Genomic DNA, 24,938 nt, shown 5'->3' on the forward strand with positions numbered 1-24,938 from the left:
ATATTTCAGAGTGATAGTTATTTCATGGTAGCACGAGTACAGAACAATGGATTTATGATTTGGCTTTCGATTAATTTATGCAAGTACCACTTCATTATGAGATTTTTACTGGACATCATCGATTAATTTCTTCACTGTAAAATGTTTTTTATGAAAACGTAGATGGGCCATAAAAATCTATACTTATTATAATTGAAAGGGGTACATTTTTAGGAGAGATACATTTTTGGAAAATGAAGGCGCTCTACTTCTCTAAATTTATACACAAAAATTGGGGAGTCTTCCAAAGAAAGAAAGCCATTAATTTCAAAATAAACTCTACACAAAGATGCGTAGTTCATGCATCGAAGAAACTTTCAGACACAAACTGGAAGTAAGAGCAATTCACACTTGCATCTGTGAGCTGGAAAATTCACAAATGTTAATGTGTACTTTTTACTTTAAATTATGATCATCGTCTGTATACACAAAAACTAACCTGTAATCTTACCTAGCGGAAGGTTCGAAGATATAAAAAATGGAAAAATATGATCTGTCATCTCTATAGGCGCTTTTCCAATCGGGACACATGCAATTTAGTTCAAAAACAGAAAAGAGTGCAATTGGTATTGGGTAGGGCCTTAATAGGGGTGGTTGGAAAGTGTATTGTTCGGACAAGGAGCCTCATATAATCACAATCGAACTCACAGGTAAGTTCGTTTGATCATTCAATTATATTTCAGCTCCTCGTCAAGATTACTGGTAGAAGTTGAAAGTAATCACATTTTTTTTGTCGATCTCGGTATAATTACGACTCTCGGGGGTGGTCTCTAGTTCTGCTTCGTAGGTCTCCTGTGTTTGCCCCTCCTTCGGAATCTGGGGTAATCCCTGTATAGTTTATTGTTTAGATCGCTGGATTGTCGTGAGCTCGAATTCCGTCAAACGTGTCCTCTGCGTGTTGTCTCATATATGGGTCTACGAAGTGTATGTTCAGATATGTACATATTCGGTACATATCTTGGAGCGTTTACGGCGGACCTTACGCACGCGTTCATAAACGACTGGATCTGCCTTCTGTATATCGCTGCGCACTGGCCCCAGCCAGTGCAGGCATACATGATTATCGGTAATATTACGGTCTCTGTCATCAGCAGCTTCACTTTCAGTCCCATGTTGCTTCTTCGACCTATTATTGGTAATAGGTTTTGTCGGGCAGATCTCGCCATTCCTATTCTCTGCTGTACGTGATACCTGAACATTATTCTTTTGTCTAGGTTGACTCCCAGGTATCTAGCTTCGTTGGTCCACGGAATCTCTTGTCCGTTGAAGGTGACGTTTCCTTCCGGGTGTACCATCCTCCGGGTGAACAGTATTGCCTGACTCTTGTTAGGGTTTATACTGATCTTCCACAGGTTGGCCCATTCCTCTTATCTATCTGCTTGTTGCTGCAAGTATCTAGTGACGTGCGCTTGGTTTGTTGATCTCGCCAGCAAAGCTGTGTCGACCGCGTAGAGCCCCAACTTGTTGAAGTTATTCTCCGGCTTGGTCACGTCTGCTGTATCAATGTCTACCGAAAATCTACCTGTATCTACCAATCGATCTCAATGGAAATGTGGGGCGGGGCTTCGAGTGATTACCATCACCGGACGTCATAGTGGGGGGTGGGGGTCCAGGTAGTTGTAAGTTGTAGTTGGAAGTAAGTTTATATTGTGTCCTGTCTCTATATGATGTTTGGACAGGGCTGTGGAGTGGTCTGACTTTCGGACAGCAAGTTAATGTTCGTAAACTCTACTTGTCACACGTCTGGCCTACATATATATGGCAATCGGAGCATGGAATTTCATATATACCCTGGGATTCATTGACAATTTTGGCCTTGGAGGAACGGAGAAATGTGGAAATTTGATTGTTGGCGGTGAATATCGTTTTTATATTGTGTTTTTGAGAATTGTGCCAATTTTGTCAGTAACACCTTTAATGTAGGGAAGGAACGCTTTGTGAAGAACGTTATTTACTTTTGGATCTCTGGGACTAGATGGAGAAATTTGTTGATGACGGATGAATCTGTCAATAGGATGATCTGTGAATCCATTTTGAAGGAGAGTTTATTTGAATTGAGCCAGCTCTTGTGATTTGTTGTGGCGGTCTGTTTCTAGAAATGATATAAAATAAAGATTCGTTTTCCGATTACATTCCAGGAAAGCTTCCCAAATTTCTGCCAATGCAGTTGTCGGTTGATTAGTCAAACACGCCGACATAAAAACTTGGCAAGCTAACTTGGGTGTCACCCCTATAAGTGGTTCCACTTATGTCTCACTTGTTTTTACGCAGTTATTTTTGTCAAGTACTGTTCTTGGTTTTTTTTGTCCTTCTAACAAACGCCAGCAGCAAGGGTAAGGGAGCAACTTGTCTGAACTGAAGATGACTATCGGTCAATCATTGTCTTCAATCGACGACCGCCTGCCTGGTACTAATGATGCACAACAGGCTGAAACAGCTCCCTTGTCTAGCAGTAGCTCTTTTATAGTGATAGGATATCGGATGCAAATGCCGATATTCGATATCGATATTAATATTCATTAATCAATAGATATTACCGATATATAAAAAGAATAATATCGATATTTATCAATATCGAATTTCTATATTGAGAATAATTCAAACAAAATTTTTATAAGTATAATTATGTAATTTCAAATAATATACAAATGAGTCCTGAAAATAAGTTAAATTCACTTTTCATGCAATTTTGAAACCAAAACACAAATACCTATTCAACTGGAAAAGAAAAAATTATTCAAGGAATTAATGAAAGTTTAATTTTCATTAACACTGCTGAAATTCTGAAACAATTCCCAAGTATCTTTATCTACGCACTGTAAAAATAATATTTGATTGATTGATTTGATTTTGATATTTGATTTTGACCACTCAGTCGGTTTCCTTCTTGCTATCATTGTTTGTCCTGCCTTCGAAAATAGTCTTTTCTGGAAGTACTGACGTTGCCACGATTGCTAAATATTTTACAGCATTATTTACAAGTTTATTCTTCTCACTGGGTAATTTTACTTTTAGTTTGGCAGCGATTTGAAAATATTATATTTTAATTTCTTCAACTTTACCGTGTAAATTATATAGTCAGTGGTATAACCATACTTGTTGCATATTTTTCGCCTGAAATTTCCCTCGTAGCAGCTTCAAAGGGTTGAATAATTCTTCTTGAATAATTGCTAGTTCTTTTACCTCTCTTCCTGTTACCATTACTGGAGCTGTTTCGTATTTGTTGATAATTGTATTAACGAACTCTCTCAACTCTAGAAATTTTTCAATCATGTAGTAGGTGGAGTTCCATCGGGTTACCAAATCTTGTTTTAATTATTTTGATATTGTTCGTTTTCCATTTTGAATTTTTCTTAGGTCATCTGATGCAATAACACTTTGACGAAACCATGTTACAATATGCTTTACTTTTGTGATGATTTGCTTCAATTCATCAGTCTCAATAGTAGCTCTTTCTTTTTTATCTAAAAAGAGGTCAACTCCACATGTCATATTAGAAGCATCATCCGTTATTATAGCAGTAATTTTATTTTTTTCGATTTACCATTCATCACACAAATGCATTAAATTTTCCGCAATGTATATAACAGCTATGTAATGCAATACCAGTATGTCTGTTCTCTAATTCATATACTCCTATAGTAGTGGGGAAAATTTTACTGTCTTCTTCAAAGTGTAATGTTAAACCCAAACAACTTTTTGAATCAAACGTTTCAGTCCAAATGTCAGGCGTGATACAGTAGGAGGAAGAATTTTTATTTTTTTCCTTATAAATAGTTTTACCTGCCACGTATTTTTCATTCGGCGATTTACTAATTGTCATTTCACATGGAATTTTATAACTGGGTGCTAAGACTTTCATTAATTGTTTGAAACCCTCATCCTGAACAATGGATGTTGGTTGAAATCATGACAAATTATGAATAATATAGACTTCGTAATTTTATTTTACTTACTGCCTCCTACTGCATACGAAGTAATTTCTGATTAAGTCTTTTATCGTTCGTTGTCTTTTGAATGATGCTCTTTTGGTGCAGGGCACTCAGAAGGTCATCTTCGATTTGTTCAGGATTGGAGTCCAGCTCCCCTACCCTTTCGACTGATTGTTGGTCTCGAGAAGGACCAAGGCATCTACAGCATATTCTGTGGCTTCCCTAACTAACCGGTGCAGGGCAAATCTTCAGAAGTGCAAGACAATTCTTCAGAGGTGCAAGACAATTCTTCAGAAGTATCCCGCAAATTTTCAGGAGCGCAAGGCAAATTTTTAGATGTACTGTTCCAGTATTTTACAATCTTTATTTCTTGATTGTGATAGGGCTTTAGGATGCACTGCTGTTAAATGATTTTTTAAGTTCGTGGTGTTTCCAGATGTACATTTTTTTATATAACAAACTTTCAACTGTTGTAGACTATATTTTCTCAAAATATTTCCGGTAATTAATTTTTGGAGCGATAACTGTTTTTGAAACTACTCGAAAACGCTTGAAAACTTAACGTACCGTTGCACTGAGATCTAATAGCAATTGATTCGTTGTTCCGTAAATCTGTGATATATATTCTCGAATCCACATTTTACTTAAATCTCTGTATATCCCATTGAAATAGAGGTCCTTCCCTCATGCCATGTACGTCGTTTATGTGATAGATGGTGTTAGTAATTTAGTAGATGTTTTTAATAGTTGTGCTACTCTCCACAAGAGTGACGGAGCAATTTCTGTTATGTTAGTTGCATATTTGACTTCGATATCGAAATTTCGATATTTTGGAAAATGGAGATATCGGTGTCGATAGTCTTCAATATCTATACTGAAATATCGATATTGGCACTCCCAAATATCGATATTTTTAAAAATATCGATATGTATATCGCTAATCGCTTTAAATTGGAATCAAGTTAGGAATGATCAGAATAGTACTCATCTTTATATTTCGAATTTCTTGGAATTATTTCCCAGCAGCTTAACTGCATTAAACTATTTGATACGATATATATGATAATTAGAAGTCCGGATTGAACCGCGTCTTGTGTTTTTGGTAGTTCGACGATTTGGTTTCGACTTTGAAGCCATTTTCATAAAGCTATCACTACACTGGAGTCTCAATTTGCCTACTCCAAAGGTAGTGACACGTTACAAGGGTTTTCAGACTTGACGCCGAAGTCGTATATCTGATTCTATTTGTTAAGATGCATCAAATTATCAAATTGAGGATCATACAAAAAAAAAGGTGTGACAACTTCACTTTGTCTACTTCAAGGACATTTACCGTTGCAGGAGTGTTATTTAATTTAAATAGTTACCTTCTTCCTTTGTTTATCTCAACATTATATTTCAAGTGCTGTGCGCTCCCAAAATCAAAATAAATTTCCTCAGCTCTTTCAATTCTGATACGTCCACAAAATTTAAAAGAGTTAACGAATGAAGCACAGAACAGGGAGAACACGTGACGATATAAGTTTTAAATAATGTAAATTTCATTCCAGTCAGTGATGAAATAAAATAAATGTTTTTGAAAACAATTTTATCTATTGATATTACAGAAAGTGTACAAATATCTATCCTTTTTTAGAGACTGATAAGAGTCAAGGTCAAATGAAATTGTGATCATTAATTTTTTCATTTCATCTTGTATCTGGTGCTACTGTTCATTGAATAATATCTATTCAAAATTTCAAAAATGTCTATCAGGAATGTAACCCACTGTATACTCAGAAGTAAGTTTAACATTATAGGCATAATAAAAAAATGAAACCGTTATTTTAGTTACAGGTGTTTCTAAGGGTTTTGCAAGACATTTTAGTCTGCATAAATTACCAGAAGATCATTTGATGTTACAGAAAACATGTCGAGACTTTGCTGAAGTTGAACTGAAACCAATAGCAGCCGAATTAGATAGAGAACATAAATTTCCAGCTGAACAGGTGAGATTAAATTAATTTGTAGGTGGATAGTCGCAAGCAGTTGGATCATTCATTTTCACTGTCAAAATTCATGTATGAGCTTAGTGATTTATACCTACTCATAGTATCTATGTGCTTGAGTTGAAAGTTTTCAGTAGTAACAAATGAAAAACATGAATTCTCACCACTTGAAACTTGCTTCTTATAAGTTGAGGCTGGTTCATGAATCCACCTAAAGTTGTGTGCCCAGTGTAGTTATTTATGTCATGTTCCTGTATTATTTTGGTCTGTGAGAATTCATGTTGATTTTGAATCATTGCCACTGCCAGACATGCCACTGTGGTATAGAAAACTGTTTTATCAAGTCAGTCCTCCTTCATGGAATGGTTGTTGCCAACAAGAAATAAAATAATTTCATAAACTACACCTTACAATTTGATTTTCACAAACTTTATTTTCAAAAATATATAACGACATATTTCGCTAAAGCATTAGCTCTTTCGTTGTGTGGATTCACAGGTATAACAGAAAGAATATCAGCGTGAATTTTAGTAACTATTTTGAAAAAAAAATTGCTCAAAGAAGTTGGTGGCATTCAAAGATAATAAATCTTGGTTTGAAATATAGCTGAGCAGTTAGGAATTCCAAAGTTTGCCCTGGTTAGTCAGACTCTAAGCTGATGAAGAACAAATGGTAACAGATAGTAAAAAACTTTTTAGTGATTGGGAGATTTCCCATGACTCTCCATGATATAAGAAAGTTGGTTAAGAATTACTCAGTTAGGCTGAGGATAAAAATTAAAGTTTTTAAAAATAATCTTCCAAGAACTGAATTGTTCTGGAAGTTCCTTCGAAGAAACCGATTTTACTGACGACAACTGCATAATAAAATTGATTTGTAGAAGGGGGTCAAATCGACAGGTATTGCTGCCATATGTTATGTATAAAACAAGCCACACATCCAACTTGGATACAGGTAGGTCCAGCAGGAACAGTTTTGAATTGTTTTTAACAGTTTTGTACTTTTCAAACATTTCGTCCGCTTTATTTTATTTTTTATACAGACTTAAAGCCTGATTACATTAAAATTCTTATTGCTAACTATATATATGAGCTTACATTCTATACATACACGTCGAGCGTCAAATTGATGTTCATACATATTCTCTACATTCACATTGATATTTCTAATAAGTCATCATTATCATCATCATAAAATTTTTTTAAAGCATTGATTTCGTGTGCCAACTGAATCATGGTTAAGAATGAACTCATAGTAGTTATTTTTTTGCTCATTTCAATACTGGACTCCTTGTAGGGTAAGGGGGAACATTAAAATCTACAAGTTCCAGTATGTTTCTGTCAGCAATATTGTCTTGCCTCCTCAAAAGCAGAGTTTTCACATGAAACGAAACTCCACATTTTTCAATGGAGTTTTGTTTATGAAGGATCGTCCTATTTCGAGTTGCAAAACTTTTGTTGAGTCTAATTAATTGTTAATTTATCGTATTTATGAATCTTGTCTATAAATAAAAAATTAACAACAATTTTTTTTTAGAATATTGTAGATGGTGTTCTTGGGGTAGCAGTCAAAGTCTGTTAAAGAAAACTCTTTGTTATTTTATCAAGTGTTCGGAATCTTTTAATTCCTTCTTTAGGACAACTAAAAATATGTAATGAATAAAAAATATAAACATTATGGATTCTACTTACTTGACGTGAGATTGAATCATATAATACTTGGCTTTCTTAAAATCACAAACGTTTCAGAGAGTAAATATATTTTCAATAGAGGCATTTTTCACCAATATTTATTTAGATTTTGACAATCGAAAGGAATTAGTCATTTTGAAAAAGATAAGTGTATAAATTAGTTTTACAGTTATTTATCTTATTTATATGCAAAATTTATAAATTCCACAGGTTTATAACTAATTAACTGGTCTATATTAGACAGTAACTTTTCAGGTTGAACTTTTCAGTTTGCCCTTCATTTTCTTAATTTCAGATTTATTCATTTTTCAGAATGTCAAAGAATAATAACCCAAAAGTGAAGAAATATAATTCGCCTCTTAATAATTTAGAATTCCAAAGGTATTTTTTTATTTTATGATTGGTAGATAATAAACATTTATTGTTCATTTATCCACCTCCGCCTCCACTAACCTTCTCTTTCGTAGAGGCTAACTTTTGCTCTTCGGGCTCCTCCTCTGTTAATGCGGCCTTCATTTATATTGTCAATACTGAACATACTAAAATTCAATTGGCATGTTGAAATGCAACTCCTGGACTTCACAACATATAGTTAACTTGCAACTTCCAATTTAAAAAAACTAGTATAATGGAGACGTTTTTATATACAATCGAATCAAAATATACATTGAACTACCATAAGATATGAAGTCTTAGGTATCTAAAAAATAACTTGAAAATTCATCTAGTTCCTAAAATCAGTTTTTTATGTAATTCTGATTGTTATTTAATCCTTACCTGATTTTGTTTTTTTTTAGATTAAAAAAATGGGTGAATTAGGACTTCTTGCTGTAAATGTGTCGGAGAAATATGGTGGGGTTGGACAAGATACCTTAGCTTTAGCAGTAGCTGTTGAAGAAATTGCCAGGGGTTGCGGTGGAACTGGAACTATAGTTTCTGTACACAATTGTTTATATGTAAATTTATTAGATCGATGCGGAACTGATGAGCAGAAAGAAACTTTTCTGAGACCATTTACAAGTGGCACTTTGGGTTGTTTTGCCCTTAGCGAACCAGGTTAGTGGTATCTTCGTGATAGTATTTTATATATTCCAAAAAGATATAATTATGAAGAACTTTGGAATTGGAAACTCATTTAATCATCAACGACTTGTATTTTAATGAAGTACCATCAGCATTATTTGGCATTAGATTACACTCAATCATAAATGAAGATAATAAGATAATGCTTATTTCATCAGCAAAGTAAGATAATGATTGTTTTGTTCTGAGTTGGAACAAATCTATACTATGGATGAAGTTACTGAATCTTCAGGTCTCTTAATTTGAAATGAGACCAATATACTTACATTTTATGTGTATCTTTGATGAGTGATATTCGTTATAACAAATTGAAATAACTTTAATTATTTTTCACATAAAATAATATTTCACAAACTCTTACAATATGACTCAAGTGGCTATTTCTGAACGGTTGCCATCAAATATTTGATTTATTTTTTTTCTCTGACAATGAATCTAAATATATTAAGTTACTTGGTGGTTCCATTGTAAACTAATTAATTCTTCATATCATTGGTAATGGTTTGTGAAATATTTTTCATTAATTTCTCATTTTCGTTTTTATTTAAATTTGCTCAGCTTGTATAAATAAAGGTTTTTGTTTGACAGTTAAAATTCGTAAGAAACTTGGATGACTCTTACTTTTTTGAGTTGGTGTCAAACAGTGTCAACTGTTATGAAATTAATACTTCTATAAAAATTTTGAAAGAAATGCATAGTATGGGATGTTATCAAGTGAATTCACTTGAAAAAGCTAATGTCTTAGCGAAACATGTTTTGATATATTTTTCAAATAAAGTTTGTGGAGATCAAATCGTTGAGGTGTAGTTTTTGAAATTATTATGGATCTTCATCAAGTAACGGCCGAATGAATCAGAAAAAAAATTATTAGACTTGTACATAAGTATTTGACTTGTGAAGTGGAGATAGGAACCATCAAATGAGAATTTTGCTGATTTCTTTACAAAATAAAAATAGATTCAAATCAAGTGTGGGCTTTTGATGGTTTCAAAAACAAAATGGCAATGGTATGACATCATAGTTGTTTCAGATTGTTGCATAAAAAATAATTGAAAACCAGAGAGAAAAACTTTACACAACAGAGGCAAGCAAGTTCGGAATATCCAGTTGCATATCTCCTCATTTAATCTCCCTGTCAATGAAGTGATTTGGTCAGAGGTTGCAGAATGTAATGTATTCAGTTTTGTTGGATGCTCCCTTTGCAAAAATATAGGTTTTTAAACGTGTCTGAAAACTGTATCAAGGAGACATACATACGTATAAGAAAATGAATATTTTTAAATTAAATCACAAAATTTTTATCTCTCCCAACTACCTAACACTATAGGTTCTTGTAAATGCCAGCCGGAAAACAACTACTTGGAACTGTAATGTACTATGTGGGAGTACCACAAGGGTAGATACTGGGTCCGATTTTTTTTCTCATGAGGTAAATTCTTTTCAATACATAAACATAAAAAGAAAGATATATTTATTTGCCGATGACACAATACTTGTTTATTCAGGTAATATTGTGAACGAGATGTATAAAAACATGGTAAACTATTTAATTGAAATATCATCCTGGCTGAGTTCCCACAGACTATCTTGAAATTATTCAAAATCTTCATATATGTAGTGATTTCAAGTTTCGTGAAGACTATTGAAGTCGAAATGTTATTTAGATTGAATTCTACCATGAAAAATTCTTAGGGAATTTACTCAAAGCAAGTATCTGAATGAACTTATATGAGTTTCTTTGTTTATTCATCTTTGCTATTGAAAAACAGTTGAACTCATCTTAGAATTTGTATACGTTGAATTATTATTATTTTCATCAGTATGAAGAAATAAGCACCTCTAAAGAGCTTTATTGTGACTATTATTTTAAATTTAGATGCAGGCAGCGATGTTGGAGCCATGTCTTGTATAGCTGTTGAAGATGGGGATAGCTATATTCTAAATGGTACAAAATCTTGGGTAACTAGTGGCACAGAAGGAAAGGCTGCTGTTATTTTCGCCACTGTAGATAAAAGTTTGAAACATAGAGGTAAGGCATTATAAAATTGAAATAATGCGATGAAAATAATTGAAATTTCTTACATATTTTGTCATTGTAGCATTGAAGGCTGTAAAATCTTGTCAATTTAATTTTTGATAAAATCGCAAAACGAGACTGCGGAACTCCTAGAAAGATCCATAATCTAATAGGATTCTTTGTATACTAACTACATCACTAACTTATTCCTGTTCTACTGTATGACTAAATTGTCCACATGTTTCAGACATAAATGTAATGAATACGACTCAATGTATACTAGTTAATTTGAGTTTTATTGATATTTTACATATGTTTCCAGGTATAACTGGATTTATTGTCCCTCTTCCAACAGAGGGTCTTTCCTTGGGAAAAAAAGAAGATAAATTAGGAATAAGGGCTTCGCCAACATGTAATTTGATTTTGGAGGACGTGCGAGTACCAAAACAGAATATATTGGGAACAGTAGGAGGTGGATTCAAAATGGCAATGGAACAACTTGATCGAGCTAGAGTAGGTATTGCAGCTCAGGCTCTAGGAATCGGTCAAGCCGCTTTAGAAGTTGCAGTTAATTATGCAGCACAAAGAAAAGCATTTGGAAAACCTATTAATCAATTGCAGGCAGTTAAGGTAAATTCAATATACATCTTCTCACAAGGAACCATAATATGCCTTTTTTTTTCATTTTATATTTTTGCTATTCGGGCAAAAGCTGTAAAGTCACATTTCTCGCATAGATGTATGGTTTGCGGACATATGACAGAAAAATATGGTTTTTCTTCCATGTGTCTGCTCACCTCAAATTTAACATTTCATATTTATATTATAAATGCCAAAAGTTTTCTTATACATCTTTTTGATCATTATCTTACAACAATGTATGAAAGTGGAGTTGAACTAGTCATATTCCATGAAATGCAAATTTAACATAATTTTGTCGACTTTACTTCTTTTGCCCATCTATCAAAAATATATGTCCACATTATATTTATATTGTCAATAATGTAGTACAATCTGGGAGGTACTTGTTGCATAAATGAAATACTATATGAAACCTGCACAAGGATTGTAATCTATTTCCAAATAGATAGATATAGTTCACAAGCGTTGACTGTGAGAATGAAGCTTTCATCTGAAAGTCTCGCTAATGACTGACTGAGTCTTGCGCAGTCAACACATATACCACTGATGATATCTGTCGTAGTAGCTGACGAAACGTTTGGTAATACAAGTTCTCTTTGACTTGAATTGTTTTCTTTAATCGTGACTCTGGCATTTGAAATTTATGTTCTTACATAATGCTTGAGAACAATCATTATACTAAAAGCCCTTTCCTGAATAACCTTTTTTTCCAGTATAACTGTTGCTTTTCCAAAATATGATTCCATTATCTAGCAGTGTACATACATTTTCAGTAAGAAATTTTACTCAATTTTAGCTGTATAATCAATATGCTTGCTTTATTTCAAGAATTCCTCAATATAAAGTTCTAGAAATTTGATGTCTTCTGAATGTTTCATAAAAGTGTTATTATAATAATAGTAAATAATAGAAATGAAATATAAATTATCAAACATCAGGGTCGACAAAAATTTTTTTAGAGTCCTTGAAAATCATTTGTTAGAAGAGTTTGCAAACCTTATTTCTACTGACAGACGATTGTATATTTTAACCCCATTACAAAATATTGAATCTTCAACTGAAGTCAAAGTGGAATAATTAGCAAAATCACCTTTTGATGATGCCAACTTGGTTAGCAAAACACACTTTGAGAGACAGCATTTTTGTTCTGGTGTGGAAAACATATTTTCAATAGATTCATTTATCAAGAAAAATATCTTTTCTTCTGTTTGTAATTGATTCTGAAAAGTATGAGATTGGTTTTGGATTCATTCAAAATTAACCTATTTCTAGTGAACCATTCTTTTGTGTATCACTAAACATGTCAATACTCTTTTTTACTACTTTGAGGTATATATCTATCTAATTATACATGGTATTACCAAAAACTAACTAATAAATTTTTTTTCGACAAGTTTGAAAATATTTTCAATTTCAATTTTATTTTTAGATGAGGTTAGCTGAAATGGCGTTAAGATTGGAATCGGCCAGGCTGCTGGTGTGGAGGGCGGCTGTTTGCTGCGATGAACCTCAACGATCCACAAAGGAGTCTTCCATGGCCAAACTAGCAGCGAGTGAAGCTGCTACGTTCATATCACACAGTGCAATTCAAATTCTTGGAGGTATGGGTTATGTCACTGACATGCCAGCAGAAAGACATTATAGGGATGCACGGATAACAGAGATCTATGCCGGTGTAAATGACGTTCAACGTACACTCATAGGTGACTTGATTGTCAAGGAGTATGAATGAAAGTAATGTTTATGAAATGTTTTAAATTGATTCCAATGAAATATATTTTTATATGGCCATTTATATTGTTTATGCTGAGAAAATCATGTATTTTAATAAAAGTATATACAGTTTTCGTTTGTCTATTTTGACTCGTCATTGGTTTCATCAGTGTTGCTATGCTGAACCGCAAAAGCATTACTGAACTCAACTGTCCATAACTAACAAGTCATATATGGGGTAAATATGTAAATAAAAAACAATAATTATATACTAAGTTACAGAGAAACAGAAATAATAAACTACTTGAAATCGAGTATAAAGAGTATAAGAATAAATTAACAACCATTCTGAATAAAGCTAAAATTAACTTTTATCAGAGTGAAATTAACAACAATAGTAAAACATCCAAAGAATTATGGGGTTGCATTAAAAAAATATGTAATGAAACTGAAAATCATAACATTGAAGTTGAAAATGTAATTGATAGTTTGAAACTCAGAAAAATCACCTGAATATGATGGAATAACTTTTGAAGTTGTGAAAACATTGAAAGATCTGATATCAGAACCTTTAGTGTATTTAATAAATATTATTTTCAATACTGGCTGATGCTTTCAAAATTGGAATAATTAAGTCCGTTTACAAAAATGGTGATAAGAATGAAATGAAGAATTATCGACCTATCACATTGATATCTAGTTTAGCAAAAATATTTGAAAAAAATCTTCAAGTATAGAATTGAAAAATATTCAGATAAAATCCATTTTTTCTCAAATACTCAATTCGGATTCAGAAAAAATAGGTCCACACAGAATACAATTTGTCACATAGTAAATAATGTATATCAATCATTTGATGATAAAATACCAACTTTATCTGTTTTTCTCGATTTAGCTAAAGCTTTTGATATGGTCAGCCATTCAATGCTTTTGGAAAAATTAGAATTTCGTGGAACTACATTCAATCTAATGGAAAGTTATTTGCAAAATAGAAATCAACAACTTGAAATTAATAATAATTTTTTTTTTTGGGAAAGAAAATTTTTGGCTTTCTACTACTCCATCTTGATACAAAAAAAGGATGAGGGAATCTTCCAAAGAAAGGAGGGAAGTAATCAATTTTTTAATTAAGTAACTCTATATATGGATGTGTAGATCATGCAAAGGAGTAACTTTCAGACACAAACTGAAAGAAAGTCCTCCTGATAATATATACAGTGACAAAAAAAAATGTATTTATGGTATTCCTCAAGGTTCTGTTTTGTGCCCGATATTGTTCAATATTTGCATCAATGATTTATTTTATATGCAAACTGAAGGAAAAATTCAATATTTTGCAGATGATACGGTGATTTCATATATTGCTAATAGCTGGTGTAATTAAAAAGTAAGTGTGGAAGCAGATTTCAAAAATATCAAAAAAAAATTGATAGTAATTTATTAACGGGAGAGTCCCGTTATATATATATATATATATATATATATATATATATATATATATATATATTGTATTGTCTATATTTTATCAATTTTAGTCAATCTACTTTATAAACAATTTTTTTTTTGACTAGTCCGATAAGTTACATATTCTGTAGTTTTCACCACACAATGTGTATTCTTTTGTGATGAATAAAATGATTCTGATTCTGATATCGAAATCTTCGAAGTTGACTGTATCAAGTACTTGGGCATAATAATTGACAAACATTTGAGATGGAATCATCAAATCAATTATTTGCTGAAAAAATTGTGGATCCTCCTACCAAAATTTAAATAATTAAAAAAATTCTTGAGTATACACCATTTAAATTTACTTTATTTTACTCTGGCTCAGTCACAACTACAATATGGAATATTTGGCTGGGGCGGAGTGAGTAAAACCTACTTGAATAAACTTGTTATTTAAAAATACTTTCTAAAAATAATCTGTAATAAAAAATATGATTTTTCAAGTGACCACCTTTACAAAATTAGTAAAAAAATGGATATGTCAATAATTTTTTTATAACCTCTTGATTTATGTATAAAAATAAATCAAACATTTAATATAATAATCATGAGTATAATACAAAAAATAAATTGATATATTCTTTAAAAAATAGAATGATGAAAACAATATCAAAAAATTACATGTATATAATTCCTTATATATTTGATAAATTGCCTCATTGTATAAAAAATTCCAAATGTTTTTTTTTCATATAAAAATAAAATTAAAGAATGGATAATAGGGACTTCACAATGTTTTTTCCATGATATAATGAATTTAAAAAACCATGATATACATTTCATCAATTATATTTCTGAATAATTTTATTTAATTCATTGTTATTAAGCACATACTTTAAATTTATGTATTCATTTGTTATTTTCTTTTTTTCACATATGTGTATATACTTTGCATGTGAATATATGTGAGATTGTATTTATAAAGATATATGAGGTATCTGTTTTTAGGACTTACCTTAGCACAAGTTTTACTTCTCAAGGTTATTATTAGTTTATTTAGAATTTTGTTCATTATTTCCGATGTATATATCATAAAATGTCATGAATACACTTATATTATTATTATCAAAGATAAACAAGGCTCCTTAAGAACGCATTTTCGTAAGGAGAGTTGTCTTCAACACTTCTCACTCATATAGTAGTCCTTGTTGAAGACAGAGGAGTTTACACATCATGTCCGTGACCAATCTGGAATCATTGTTGATGTCTAATAAAAATTGAAACGGCTCTGTTCGGTAGGAAATCATGTATATATCTTAAGGGCTCTGTTGCCTCCTAATTGCATGTTCGCAGAGAAATCTGCAACTGGTAAAACAGAATTCCTCCACTTTCTGTGAAAGGAATCATAATATGAATCAAGTTCACTTTCATCCTATACCTATGAAAATAATACATATTTGAAATACTGTTTACTAGAACTGCAGGAAAATGCCTATTGAGCCTACCTCTCTCTAATATTTCATTTTTTTTTTCCACAGCAGCTTCGCTAAATCTGTTTCTCCGTTAGCCAGCTGTCGCCCTCATACGCCCCATAGGATTAACGACGTATTACCTTTCAACTTACGATTTGTAAAATGGGGTTGGACGATAGGCAGTCAGTCGTCCGGCCTCGCGGGTCGAACCACCGTTTCAGTTGATGGTCGATTGAATGAGTATAACAAATCACTCAAGCTAACCTAAGCAGCTACCGTGCCTCCAACGCTGTATGATTAAATGATTGTGAGCAATCAATACAGTAAAATAGCTCAAAATACAAAAAAATTAGTGAAAACACAAGCTACATCAACACATCAACTCAAATGCATCAAAGCAGATGTATGTATTAGTCTAGTTCAAATAAGTTTAATAAGAAGAAAGTAATACAAATCCTGAAATTATAAAACAACAAAAATTAATTGGCGCTCCGGGGAGACTTCATTGATTCCAGTGGCGCATTTTCTTTTTCAGCTGCAGAAAAACCCGGTAAAACCTGTAGCACCACATCACCTGAAGTTCTTGATTTGCCAATGTCCTCTCTTTTGTAAAACAAAATGTAGGTCTCCAATAAATTCAAGACATCGCCAGAACACTTAGTGACACTACTATCGTCAAATTTAAATTAATCTGTTTCATCTTTGACCAATGCGTAATAATGACAGATTCAACGCCAGAACCACAGTGAACAATGACTGCATGAAGATTATAATAGTGGTCTGCTAGATTGAAGTGTTCATCTATTTCGAACCTTCGTAAGAGTTTGGTGCTTCCGTCAGAGGTTCACGTGTTAGGAATCGCGCGTTAAAAGGTAAGCCCTCATTAGTCCTTAGCTAATCCAAGTTTCGAATTTTTAGAGTTGTCGTTCGTAGGGGGGCGATAGCTGGTTAACGAAAAAACAGATTTTCAACAGTTCATGAGTTGAAATTCGTGAAATGAGTAACAATGATTTTACGCCACACAAAAATTGCAATTATTAACAAAAAAAATACCATTTTTTTTGTGGTTTTTAATTTCATAACTGTTCAAATAATAATTTGGAGAATAATTGTCTCTCTAAAAATCATAATTAGCATTTCTCAACAGAATAACAAGATTTTTTCAATTTGAGTTGAAAATTCGTTGAAAAATTTCTGGCTATCATTTCAACTCTGACCCATCCTATTATTTCATATTTCAGGTGTATCTGTTGATGATATTTTTGTTTGAATAAGTTGCTTTAACATGCATAAAGCCACAATTTTTTGCACTTACAATAGAGAATAAAATTCAAACTGGTACTGTAGCTTTCATATAAGAAATAATTGTGATTAATCAGAAGTAAGGTTGAAATATTTGTAGAACATTAAAAAATGAAAAGCGTTCATGATTTGCCACTGAAAACAGAATGACCAGATTCAAAACTCTATACTCGACACCACCTTTTATTCTTACACTTCCAAAATTTCCACATAAATAAGTATGAATTCATTGATTGAATGCAAAAGACACTCTGACAGATTTCTTCAGCTTCAATCGAACAGGGCATAGCTTATAGGCGGCATGATGAGGTCCTCTACAATTGCAGCAGATAGGACTGTTTTTCGGTCGATTGCACATTTCTACTTGATGTTCCTCACCACAACGCACGCATCTGACGTTTTGTTTACAAGTATTCGCAGTATGCCAGAATCCTTGACACCTAAAATCATATAGATTATCTTTTTTTTTTAATCAATTATTCTCAGTTTTCCATTCATTAATAAAAAAACCACGCGATCTTATTATTTTCCGAGTGAATAAGTTTAATCAAGGAATAAGTATGTCCCGCGTGCCCAAAATTGATTGGTTGAAATGGGCGCAACTCCATAATTTTTCTAAGTAAATGACTTGAGTGTATACTAATTTATTAGTTACACACGACAGCATTTGCTTAAAAGCAAATTTTTACAGTTTCGGAATTGCACGCATATTGATCGATTGAGCTTAGTGTATAAGGGATATAAGTTGGTATTATTTACAGAAAAATTAAAGGATAAAATCTTTGTATAAAGACTAATACTACCTGGGCGCTAGTCTTACAAAATCAGAGACCGCCCCCACGAGTCGCCGTCAGGCGGCTCAGGCAAGTATAAAAATCTTAAGTGTATTAACCATATACTCTCTTACAGGAAAACCGCGATTCAATTTCAAAATCACATTTCTCAGCTTCACTGGGAAACGCCCGACTATCACAACTATGGCCGCCGTTAGCTTTGGGGGCCCCCATGCAAAAATTCAATTAGGAATACCGCGACAAACAAGAGCCAAATAAAATTTAAACCGAGAAGTTAGATAGGGAAATAAAAGCACCTAAATGCTGGTTTCCAACCAAAAGAGGTTAGATATCAATCTTGCTGAAGTGCCAGCAGCTGGATTGAGGACCGTTTCCTTAAGAAACGGGGGTGGAAGGAAAGGGTCGCCAGGTCCAAACCTGCGGAAGCATTTCCGTAAGGAGGGAGCTTGCGACCTGGGCACACAACCCGGGAGGGGCATGGGGAGGGGCGCTAGTCTTAATACATTCACCGGTTTTTCAGTTAGTACCAACCTTTAAAAGACAACTGTTGAAATTTTATGTGAGTCATTGTGCTAAAAGTGACACTTATTTTGTTATTTTCAAAATAATGGATCAAAAACAATTTCGTATTTTAATCTTACACTGCTTCTTGATGGCGTTCAGGCGAAGCAATGGCTTGAAAAGTGTTATAAGTACCCCGCTCCATCAGAAACAACAATTAAACGTTGGTTTGTTGACTTCAAACGTGGTTGTAGAGACACCGATGATGCAGAACGCAGTGGACGTCCAAATGGGACAGTAACACCAGAAAACATAAAAAAATCAACTAAATCGTTTTGAATTATCGAAAAGTGAAGTTGCGGGGTTAGCTGACATTGTAAAGAAATCAAAAAAACGTGTTACCTTCACATTGCATGATCATTTAACTCTGTTCAAAGTGAACGCCTCGCGAGCTCACTCTGTTGACCAAAAACAAGAACGTCTTGATGATTCTGAGCAGGGTTTGGCGATTTTGTTTTTAGAGAAGAACACAAGCCTTATCGCGCTCTAAGATCGGTGCCTGTGCGAAAGTAGTGATTCACATTGGATTTGAATCGCTGGAGATTAAATCTATTTGGAAAAACGTTCTTAGGAAGTTTATTCCATATAAACACAGTTTTCCAAATGAAAGAGTTCTTGAACAGTGAAGTTCGAGGTGTACTGAGTTGAATCTCAAAACGATAAGCAGCCACTGTCCGTCGCGTATTTCTGATATGTACCGCTCTTGGTGAAATCAAATGTGCCAAATCACTTGATCACTTTTTCTGAAAGTATCTATAGAAGAGAGATAAATCTACAACCTTTCTTCGATGTCTAGGATATCAAGGATGCAAGTGATGTTCGCGTCTCCAGTCAGACGGATGGCTCTTCTCTGGATGGAATCCAGCAGCTTCAGGGTATGCTTAGGGACGGAGCTCCATATACATGAGAATAATACTCCAAAGAAGGTCTGATCTGAGCTTCATAAAGCATCAAAAGTTGCTGAGGTGTGTACAGTTTTCTGGGGTTCAAAACAATGTTCTAAGCTTTTGAGAAGCGGGTTTTGCAATTCCAGCAACATGATTGTCCCGAGACATATTGGTGTCCATTTTAATCCGCTCCAATAAACTAACTGAAGCAGAAAGTGCAAACATAAGCAAACATAACAAACCTGAATTTTCGCGTCGATATTTGACAAAGGATGAAACATGGATCTATCACTTCACTCCGGAATCAAAACGATCGTCATCTGAGTGGGCAGCAACTGGTGAAGCTTGTCCAAAACACCAGAAAACAATAAATCGGCTGGAAAGTTTATGACCTCGGTATTTCGGGATGTGCGTGGTGTAATATTCAACGACTATCTTGAGAAGGGAGATACCATCAACAATGAATATTATATAGCGTTTCTGGAACGTTTAAAGACCGAAAATGCAAAGAAGCAATTAAACGACCGCATATGACAAAGTAAAAAATGTTGTTTCATCAAGACAACGCATCGTGCCACATGTCAGTCAAAACAACGGCAAAACTACATGAATTGAACTTCGAATTGCTCCCACATCCACCTTATTCACCAGATTTGGCTCCCAGCGACTACTGGTTGTTAGCAGTCCTCAAAAAAATGCTCACCGGTAAGAAATATCGCTCCAATGGAGAAGTTATTGCTGAAACTCAGGCCTATTTTGAGGTCGTATTGGAATGTTAGAGCGGCGTTAGAATAATTGTGTGGCTCTTGATTGAGAGTACCTTGAAGAATAAAGCCAATTTTGAACATGTGTTACGTCAAAAAACCTAGTTTCAAAATTTGAAATTCAGAAATAATTTAAAATATGATTTCCCATTTATGTTTATTTTAATCGAATGAATAGTTTTGGTGCATTTAATTGTTGGAAACGTCACCTGTATAACTCAACTGTTTCATAATTTTTATGCATTGGGAAATACTCTGTATTATTTACCACGATGGTTTGATAGTATTGAAATGGCAGAACCAATATTTTTTTCACACCACACTTGAATGTTTCTACCATTGGCAGATTATGGTTTCTGATACACCATAATGTAAGAACTGAAGTTTTAAACTTTTACCGCCGGAAGTAAAAATCGCACTTTGATTACCCAGGGTCCAATGGATATCATGTTTTGTCGATCTTTGTAGTTTCTTATTTTCCATTGAAGTTGTCCACATGTTAAAAATTTCTATGGCTTCATGGATTAGATGCGTGTAATGGTGTCGGGAGATGTGAAGCACGTTTTTTTTTCAATTGTATCTCATGGCCTTCTTGTTGTACGATTTTAGCGACTGCAGATTTTCAAAACTGACGGCAAGACCTTTCATGTTACTTTAAGCGGGTTCTCAGATTCCTTATTAGTAATACCGCCGTACAGTAACCCGCAGGAGCACGGAATCCGGTAAACACCTGGAGTGGAAAGCGAATCTTCACGATATGTACATTCCACATTTAAACAGATAACACCAGAACAGAACACTGTGTCCTGACGCATGTTTTGCTAACTAAGTTAGCATCAGAGTGTTCATACAGTGTGTCTCACTTCTCATGGAAACACCCCCGTATCTTCCGTAATAATTGAAGTAGATTTTTGTTTGGTTTTGACAAAACATGAACTTCAGTCCTGAGAGTTTCATCGTTCCACCTCGAATATTACGGAAGATACGGGGGTGTTTCTATGAGAAGTGAAACAAATTCGGATTTTTCAGGACTGAAATTTTTTCAGGAAAAAGGTGTATTCGTAGTAAGTTGGTAGTCCTGATCACGAATCTGAAGAAATTTTGAGCCTATTTTGCCCCCTAATATGTTTTACCGTAAAAATGGGGTGTTCCATCGCGAGTGTCGGACAGTGTATATCACTTTGGCCAACCCCATTCAGGTGGTAGGTGCATTTTGAGCATTTCCATCAGTCCTGAGAGTTTCATCGTTCTACCTCGAATATTACGGAAGATACGGAAAGCGGGGGTGTTTCCATGAGAAGTGAGACACACTGTATATATTCATTTTACTCTAGAGGTTTCACTTTTACGTATCAAAAATGAGAACTTGGTGGAATGAAAAACGAATCACTCGATTACTTTGTGAGAAAATAAATAAGCCATAGACCAAATTATAAATATCATAGTAGCTATTTAAATTTTCTTCGTTTTGAAATCTGTTTGAAATATGTTTTTCCGTTAATCAAATGTCGCCCTTTACGAACGTCAACTCTGCGATCTATGGATTAATGAGGGCTTACAGTTTAACGTGCGATTCCTAAAATGGGTTGGACGTTACGCAGTGAAAATCGATCGTCTAGCCGCAGGGCTTAACCCACCCATCCACAAATCACTCACGCTAACCAATCTGCTACAGTGCCTCCGTTTCTTGCATTCAAATATAGATTTTGGGAGTGTAAGGATGAAATCATCTCGAAATTCAAGATATTCTCCAATGACTAATATATTTATATCCCCCATCGACGGTGCTTCACCTTGTCGTTGTGGTAGGACTGCACTTGGGGAAATGACATTCGGAAAAATGACATCGAGACTGGTTCGGGAATACTTTGAGGAACTGAGAAAACTGACGGACAGAAATATGCTGACTATATACTGGGTGCCAGGACACTCAGGCATCGCAGGCAACAAAAGAGCTGATCATCAACTCTCTTTACAGAGAATACCTACACACGGAAAAACCTTCATAAAATTATCATCCGAGAAGAGGACTCAACCAAGTTCGACTCAGAAAATTAGAGTGTTACTCACTGGAACTGTCCATTGAGAGGATTCTTGAACAAATTAGGGCTGTACAAAGGAAACCTCAACTGCAGGCAATGCAACAAAGAGACATATACAGCTCGTCATATTCTATGCGAATGTGAGGCGTTGGGTCACAGGTGGCGAGCAATTCATGGACAACCTGAATTATGTCCAGGAGAATATGACATGCATCCTGCAAGGGACCTGTACAAATAAGTACAGGTCACAAGATTGTTGGAATGGGTGTCGTGAAAAAGAAAGGAAAACACACAATAAGTCCGTGAGACTGCAGTGTTCTCCGGAGACTAAGGAGACACGGACAAGTGAGATGACTAACGAGTAGTAGAAAAACATATATTTTCATTACATTAATTACACATTCTCTGCTAAACTTTCATGATAAAAAATACTCACTTGTAGCACTGGATGATATTGTCGTTGTTGTAATGTATTTCTTCGTTTAATCCAGAATCGTCTGTAGCCCGAAATACCACCGAATCATAAAAATTTATACCTTCCTCCCTGAGTCTTTGATAATTCGGGAAATCGGACACTTCAATATATAACGACGATTTTTCCCTTGTCAATTTACCGTAACGAATTCCCTGTTTCTTCAAACACAAATCCAGTTCTTCATTCCGAATGCACCAAGGGATATCTTTGAAACTGACCGTTTTTTTATATTGCCCGGAATATAAAGGAACAACTTGAACAGGTTTTCCGAACAATTTCGCCAAATTGAGTTTGAGGATGTTTTCTACGTGAGTATCGTTCAGGAGGTTAAGTATTAATCCATATTCTGTTTCAACTGTATTGACTATATTTAGGTTTGGTATTGCTTCTTTCAGTTTGTCAGGAGCGACAGTTGGTGGCAACCCTTCTTCGCAAGATGTTACGTAAAGAGTGACGTATCCATCGGAATTTTTGGTAGGTTTTGATTTTCCTTTATTCTTTTTAGACTTTTTTGATGGAACTTGCTTCGACTCTTGATTTTTCAAAACCTAAAAAACAATTGAACGATTTTCATCTATCTGCAAATATTTTATTGTAAATTATGACAGTTGAAAAAGTGCAAAACCTTTTAAGAATTGTTGATGATGACTTTCCTTTTGAAGTCACACTTTCATAATGGCACCTCAACAGGATATTTAAAAAAATACCCTTCTCTCAAAATGAACAGCAACAAGATGGTATTTCGCCCCTTCATACTCTGTTAGCTAACAACTGAATGATACATGCGCTAATGAAAGGATTGGTAACAGAGGTCCCATTCGTTGGCCAACCGATTTTCATGATTTGACGCCATTAGATTTCTTCGAATGGGGTTATTTAGTTTTGTTTAGACATTGGGTTATCATAAATTAGTCTAAGACAGCCGTGAAGAGGACGGAGGGATAGATTGATTTTATACTGGGTGTCATCAGGACACTCAGAGATCATAGGCAATGAAAAAACTGATGAGTATAATGATGAGTGTGTAATGAATTGGGTCAATAACAACAAAAGCATACTGGGTAAATATACTTGGAAACGAATACGGAACCGTCTGAGAATAATTCCAGTGAATGTGGACTCATTTCATTTAGAGGACATGGTATCGGAGACATTAGCAACCGATAGGGCAACGAAGAGATACAGGCTCGTCATGTTTTATGTGAATGTGAGGTAATGGTTGACTGGAGAAAACGCATATAATCGAGAGTTGTAACTATTTCCAGAAAAGTATGATAAACATACAACAAAGTATATGTTCAATTCCTCCAAGGACTTGGACAGGTCTAAGGTAAGGTATTGTAAATCAAGTGTGTTCAAAAGATTTGGATAATTTCATGAATTAGAATTGTTACACCTGCAAATAGGCCTGTGAGAAAATTCGTGAGATGCAATGAAGCTTGTGCGCAATAAAGTGATCTATACATAAACTGACCATTTTTTTTAACTCAAAACGGGACGTCCATATATAACATATTTATGTATGTATGCGTATGGTCCATACAGTATGGACCATACTGTATGTACTCATTAAAGCATATTTTAATAATAATAATTCGTCTTTATTATTTCCAATATCAGATGCAAATTTTTTTATTACAGGAAACTAAAAGGCGAAGTTCAGTTTATTTTCTGAGGGCGATAAAAATAACCTGTTTTTCCACTTAACCTCGACAGTGGTTAATGTGACAGTAATTATTAAATTGTATGCAACATATTATATTTTTAGTCGTATTTATATTTTTCGGAGGAACAAATTTGCTTCAATAAAGATGGTTGTGATTTTAAATAAGAGTGAAATTCTTGGCACGTTTTGTTTATATTCGTTATCAACATCGCCTTCAGAACTGAAACCTACAAGTGATTTTTTTCAGACGTCCACAATTTATTTATTAACGAAAATATTCTCTCTACTGGAGCATTTGTACCAGATATACATAAAATATATTCAATTAAAATACAAAAATTTTCATGTTGCAGATTGTTGGTGCGAAAGTGTTTGGATACTTCCACCGAACGAGTTTCTGTGTGAACTTTTAAATTATTCC

General features: G+C 34.1%; 2 protein-coding genes across 4 annotated transcripts in view; one reads left to right on the forward strand and one right to left on the reverse strand.

Annotated features, from left to right (window-relative positions):
* Positions 1 to 5,326: 5,326 nt before the first annotated feature.
* On the forward strand, positions 5,327 to 13,237 carry LOC111506753 (short-chain specific acyl-CoA dehydrogenase, mitochondrial). The gene is made up of 6 exons (XM_023161955.2): positions 5,327 to 5,752; positions 5,802 to 5,959; positions 8,448 to 8,706; positions 10,610 to 10,762; positions 11,073 to 11,380; positions 12,822 to 13,237. Exons 1-6 carry the CDS (start codon positions 5,716 to 5,718, stop codon positions 13,122 to 13,124), a joined length of 1,218 nt encoding a protein of 405 aa, XP_023017723.2. The 5' UTR covers positions 5,327 to 5,715; the 3' UTR covers positions 13,125 to 13,237.
* A 4,258-nt stretch (positions 13,238 to 17,495) lies between these two features.
* Positions 17,496 to 24,938, reverse strand: part of LOC111514260 (uncharacterized) — a 67,451-nt gene continuing 60,008 nt past the window's right edge. For 2 of the 3 annotated variants that reach the window (XM_074184618.1, XM_023170502.2), the window contains exons 3-4: positions 22,813 to 23,399; positions 17,496 to 17,768 (exon numbers count right to left, since the gene is read on the reverse strand). In XM_074184618.1, coding sequence (XP_074040719.1) covers positions 17,555 to 17,768; positions 22,813 to 23,399 — 801 coding nt within the window. In that variant the 3' untranslated portion in view covers positions 17,496 to 17,554. Of the gene's footprint in view, positions 17,769 to 20,878; positions 21,065 to 22,812; positions 23,400 to 24,938 lie in introns of those variants that run through there. The other variant, XM_074184624.1, reaches the window with a different exon arrangement.

Source organism: Leptinotarsa decemlineata, unplaced genomic scaffold, assembly GCF_025532065.1.
Source record: "Leptinotarsa decemlineata unplaced genomic scaffold, Ldec_3_MD MMD2_P_RNA_scaffold_2, whole genome shotgun sequence".
Taxonomy (NCBI): domain Eukaryota; kingdom Metazoa; phylum Arthropoda; class Insecta; order Coleoptera; family Chrysomelidae; genus Leptinotarsa; species Leptinotarsa decemlineata.

Excerpts from the sequence above, each read along its gene's own strand:
- LOC111506753 (XM_023161955.2), top strand. The coding sequence starts at position 5,716 with ATGTCTATCAGGAATGTAACCCACTGTATACTCAGAA. Across the intron at positions 5,753-5,801 it reads AACCCACTGTATACTCAGAA|TTACAGGTGTTTCTAAGGGT; the intron begins GTAAGTTTAACA and ends CCGTTATTTTAG. Across the intron at positions 11,381-12,821 it reads ATCAATTGCAGGCAGTTAAG|ATGAGGTTAGCTGAAATGGC; the intron begins GTAAATTCAATA and ends TTTTATTTTTAG.